This window comes from Myotis brandtii, unplaced genomic scaffold (genome assembly GCF_000412655.1).
Source record: "Myotis brandtii unplaced genomic scaffold, ASM41265v1 scaffold810, whole genome shotgun sequence".
NCBI lineage: Eukaryota > Metazoa > Chordata > Mammalia > Chiroptera > Vespertilionidae > Myotis > Myotis brandtii.
Window position 1 is genome coordinate 1,926,023 of NW_005371274.1, and position 5,512 is coordinate 1,931,534.

A 5,512-nucleotide genomic window follows, 5' to 3' on the forward strand; every position below is an offset into this window, starting at 1 on the left:
GGCTCAGTGGATAGAGCGTTGGCCTGCGGACTGAAGGGTCCCAGCTTTGATTCCGGTCAAGGGCATGTATCTTGATTGCGGGCACATCCCCAGTAGGCAGTGTGCAGGAGGCAGCTGAATCGATGTTGCTTTCTCATTGATGTTTCAACTCTCTATCCCTCTTCCTCTCCCTTCCTCTCTGTAAAAAATCAATAAAATATATTTAAAATAATAATAATAGTAATTATATATAATAATATATTTGACTACCTTCCCAGGATTTAAATTTTAAGATTTGCTTTCTCTCCTTATAAAGGAAATTTTATACTTAAGATATATGGGAAGCTCTGTCAAATAAAAAAATAATAATTATATTCTATTTATATGCACATTAAATAAATTCTAATATGCTTTCATTTCTAACTGTTATAAATTATAATATAGAATATTATATTTTGCAAAAAGAACAAAATTCCATGTGATTTACATTATTCTATAAAGTACCTAGATCTATAGAAATACTAGCAAGAAAAATCAAAAGAAACAATTTTATTATAAAGCTGAATAAATAAAAAATAATTATATATTTTTGTAACTTTTGTTGAAAGTATTGCTAATTCTTAAACTTTTTGTTTTTCAGATATAAGAAAGCATTTTTAAAGCAATTTAGTAAATTACATATTTCTCTCCCTACCTGTCCCTCCAAAATTTAGCAATTTTTAATAAGTAGCAATACATTTCTTTAAATTCAGTAAGACCTATTTCCAATTATAGCTATATTAACCAAGATAAAAGCTAACAATAGGCCTGCTTATAGCAGCCATGCTTTTACCACCTTTTACAGAACTTAGTCCATCCAGCATTCCACAGGAATCCCTTACAATCCATAGGGGCAGGCTATTATTGAGTATGCCCATTCAACATTAAAAAACATACTAGTAAAACAAAAAACGGGGAACATGGGACTCAAGGACCCAATGAAATATTAACATGGGGGAGAAGATATGCGTGTGTTTCTACCCACACAGGGCTGCTGTAGATTCCAGCTCGTCGGATTGAACTCTATCATGGCATGGCACAGTGACTACCATAACTCTCTGGCCAGTATAGTATAACTTTTATTAATAATCGTACTGACAATAGCCTGATTTGCACCACCTACCCCTATGTCTTTGTTATGGGCCTCGATCTACTAATAAACCATAGTTCATCTTTTCTAATACAGGTTAGAAAGGAAGCTTATTTTACATCCTGTATTACCACTCTGAATATTACTTCATTGAACATCAGCACTGTTATGGACTTAGAAGACAAGCAGAAATCCTGATACCTGTTAATCTCACCAGGAAATGGCAAGGCTCATCAGCTATCGAAGTCTTAGAAAGAGCATTGAGTCAATTACGGCCCAAAAGATTTTTGGGAATGGTCATTGCAGCCATTATTTTGGCTGTTATTCTTATAACTGCCAGCATCGCTGTGATGGCCCTTTCTGAGTCTATGCAGATGGCCACATTTGTAGACCATATGGCCTATGATATAACTAGGGAATTCACTATACAACAGCATATAGGTCAAAAAATATTAGCTAGACTACAGGCAATAGAGGCAGCCATTGAATAGGGAAAAGACAGGACACTATAGCATACAGGCAAGTGCTTAATTGTGATTGGGAGCATAAGCACATATGTGTCACACCTTTGAAATGGAACAGTAGTCACCATCATTGGATTGATGTTAAAAAGCATCTATGGAAAGTCTTTCATAATAACCTTACTGAAAAAGTAAACATGTTGCAAAGGCAAATTAAAGAATTCTTATTTGCTATCAATAAACATGGAAAACAGACCATTGCTTAGAATATGGTAAAGGAGCAATTAGAGTGGATAGACCCCACCACATGGTTTCCTAAAATCAATTGGTACCTGATCAGACTAACAATTAACTGTCATTGTAATTCTCTTTATTTTTCTTACTAGAGGCCTGGTACATGAAATTTGTGCATGGGTAGAGATCCCTAGGCCTGGTGATTAGGGCCAATTGGGGCTTTCCTTCATTCCACACTGTCCCCTGGTGGTCAGTGTATGTCATAGCGAGTGATTGAACTCCCGGTCGGACTCCTGAGGGGACACTTTGCATATTAGCCTTTTATATATAGATAGTCTACAAAATCAGAACTCGAGCAGTGACCGTGCTTCGCAGACCCCAGCCTTCCAAAGAAGAAAGTTCACTACCTCCCTCTGTCTTCTGCAGCCAGCAAAACAAAAAGGGGGGAGGATGTGGGAAAGCACGGGACTTGGTTGGAATGTCTGTAAAAAGGATTCTCCGAAAGGTTGGAGGCCTTTGAGGGGACCTTGCCAAAGGTGACAGCCCCTACCTTGACTTTTCCAAAGAAGTCCGATCTCCCAGAGTGCTTTGCTAGAATCTCTATGTTTACTCTTTAAAGACCTGACCTTGTAGAAGCATACTTTCTCAAGGATACTTACCCTACTGATTGTATCTAGAGCAGCCGTGGGCAAACTACGGCCCGCGGGCCGGATCCGGCCCGTTTGAAAAGAAAAAAACTAAAAAAAAAAAAAAAGGACCGTACCCTTTTATGTAATGATGTTTACTTTGAATTTATATTAGTTCACACAAGCACTCCATCCATGCTTTTGTTCCGGCCCTCCGGTCCAGTTTAAGAACCCATTGTGGCCCTCGAGTCAAAAAGTTTGCCCACCCCTGATCTAGAGGTTAATTTTAGTTCAAACTGTTATTACAATAAAAAACCAATGAGGCAGTGCCGGAGGCCGGTCCATCCTTGTTGCTTGACACAGTCGCTGCAGGGAAGAAACATCTGCACAGCATACGTTTCAAGGGACCTGGCATACTGTTCTTAATATGTTTGCTCCCCTTCTTAGTGCTATGAGGGCCACCTCCCCAAGAAAGGATGTTTCCTCAGGTGGGGATTTTTCCTTGGAGTTAGGGATTAACAGAACTAAGGAAGAGAATAAATCAGTAAAACCCCCTAGTGTTACAGAAATACTGTGTACTACTTATGAAGAACTTAGACTAAGACTGTTGGCAATAAATTTGGGACTTGCTAGGCCCACATCCCCAGGGGTCTACCCACCAGAGAAAGCACCAAAGCCTATGCCCCTGAAAACCCGCCTACGCAGGGCAGTCCCAAGGAAGACCATCAGCAAGGATAAAAGGACATAACCTTTACTTGGTATAATCTCCTTCAGTTACTTCCTTGTAGCTTAACAGTAGAACAGTAGAGTAGTGACCTTGGAATGGAGATAACAAACTAGCCCCAACCTTTGGAATAGAATGGATAGGATTAAAATCAACAGAGCTAGATAGAGATAAGATTTTTGGCAAAGGTCAGATAAGAAACTATGGACATGAAACAAGGAACTGTAGAAGGTCAAGGGAGGACCCAAAACATACCATGATGTGACTATAGAGGCATGCTTATAGGATCAAATGGTATAAATACAGATGTAACAGGAGAATAAAGAGAGAACCTGGCTATGCTGATCATCTGAACGCTGTCTCCGTGTCCTTCATTCATCACCGACTCCGTCCACGAACCTTTGGGAACCCCTGGACCGCTGGGGCTGGACCCGGCAAGGCAGGCAAATGGGACTGCTTTTACTTCTAAAGTAAAATAGTCCCTTAGCCTCTCTTTCACAGAAACTTGTGTCAGATCAATCTGTTCATCTGTCATTCGGGGTCTGCTGGTCAGCCACGGCACTGTATTAATACTTTAACAGCTGATTTCTGTTACATTTTGAAAATGAAATGTATTTTAATAAACACTGCCTTTATAATTATTCAAAGTGTGTATACATTTTGGGGGACACCCTGTATATACATGTAGCAAATAATATCTAACATAAGAAAAAAGAAAAAATACATCTGTATTTACTTAAGTATAATGATACTGTTTATGTAGTTCTCTTGTATTATTTTTGCTTATACTGTGAACACTTTAATGTAATTAGCTATACTTAGAAAACATTTTTTAAAGGGATATAATAGTTGTGGACATTATCATGTTTAATTTGCTATTCCCCTATTTTTGATAGCTAAGACTTCTAAAATATTACTTTATTAAAAACTAGAGGCCCGGAGTGTGATATTCGTGCACTGAGGAGGGGATCCCTCAGCCCGGACTGCACCCTCTTACAGTCTGGGAAACCTTGGGGGATGTCCGACTGCTGCAGAGGCATGACAGGCTCCCACCACCGCCAGTGCACTAGTCAGCCGTGAGTCCAGCTTCTGGATGAGCGGCACTCCCCCTGTGGGAGCGCACTGACCACCGGGGGGCAGCTCCTACATTGAGCGTCTGCCCCCTGGTGGTCAGTGCCCATCATAGCGACCGGTCATTCCGCCGTTCGGTCAATTTGCACATTAGCCTTTTATTATATAGGATTGTAGTTTAAAAACAATTAGCAAGTTTTGTTTAATATGCATTCCTTCATTTGAATTTCCAGAACTGGGTTTATAGGCCCAAAAGATCTACGAATCTTCCTCATTCTCAGAGGAGTCCTCGGTTCTACCGCCATGATCCTTTTATACTACGCTTTCCAGGCAACGTCCCTCGCTGATGCCACGGTTGTCGCGTTTAGCTGTCCAGTGTTTACGTCTATATTTGCTTGCATATTGCTTAAGGAAAAATACAGTCTTTGGAATGTTCTCTTCATCGCATTCGCCATCACCGGAGTGATCCTCATCGTGAGGCCACCGTTTCTGTTTGGTTCCAACACTGCGAAGATGACTGGAAGCTACTCAGATCATGTGAAGGGCACATTGGCAGCACTTGGACATGCCGTATCTAATGCCTTGACTCTCGTTATCCTCAGAAAAATGGGGAAATCTGTGGACTACTTTTTGCCCATCTGGTTTTATGTACTGGTTGGCCTTGTGGAGAGTGTCATCATCCTCTTTGTATTAGGAATGTGGAGGCTGCCGAACTGTGGGATAGACAGGCTCTTTCTCCTATTAATCGGGCTGTTTGGTTTGGCGGGTCAGGTGTTTCTCACCAAAGCCCTTCAAATAGAAAAAGCTGGGCTAGTAGCACTAATGAAGACCATGGATGTGGTTTTTGCTTTTATCTTTCAGGTTATTTTCCTGCATGATATACCAACGTGGTGGACGGTGGGTGGCGCGCTCTGCGTAGTAGCCAGTAGTGCTGGAGCGGCCATTCGTAAATGGTGCCAGGGATCCAAATGAAGCATCATTGCGGAAATGTGTATTTTTTAAGTCCACCTTCACCAAGTACAAACACACCACATATGCACATACCTGGAAAATCGGAATTTACTTAATTGATTATATTTAATAAATTTCATAGTTTAAGTATCATTTTTGATATGGTATGTCTTTTTTTTCATCCTCATCAAGGATATGTTTATTTATTATTTTTTTAATTAAATCTTTATTGTTCAGATTATTACAGCTGTTCCTCTTTTTTCTCCCCATAGCTCCCCTCCACCCGGTTCCCACCCCACCCTCTGCCCTTACCCCCCACCCCCACCCGCCCCCTCCC

At 40.7% G+C, this 5,512-nt stretch overlaps 1 protein-coding gene across 1 annotated transcript in view; it reads left to right on the plus strand.

Moving 5' to 3' along the window:
- Positions 1–5,328, plus strand: part of SLC35G1 (solute carrier family 35, member G1) — a gene marked incomplete at its 5' end in the record, with an annotated part of 10,793 nt that extends 5,465 nt beyond the window's left edge. Inside the window, one exon of the mRNA XM_014531588.1 lies at positions 4,458–5,328. Coding sequence (XP_014387074.1) covers positions 4,458–5,196 — 739 coding nt within the window. The remainder of the gene's footprint in view (positions 1–4,457) is intronic.
- Between the last annotated feature and the right edge of the window lie 184 nt (positions 5,329–5,512).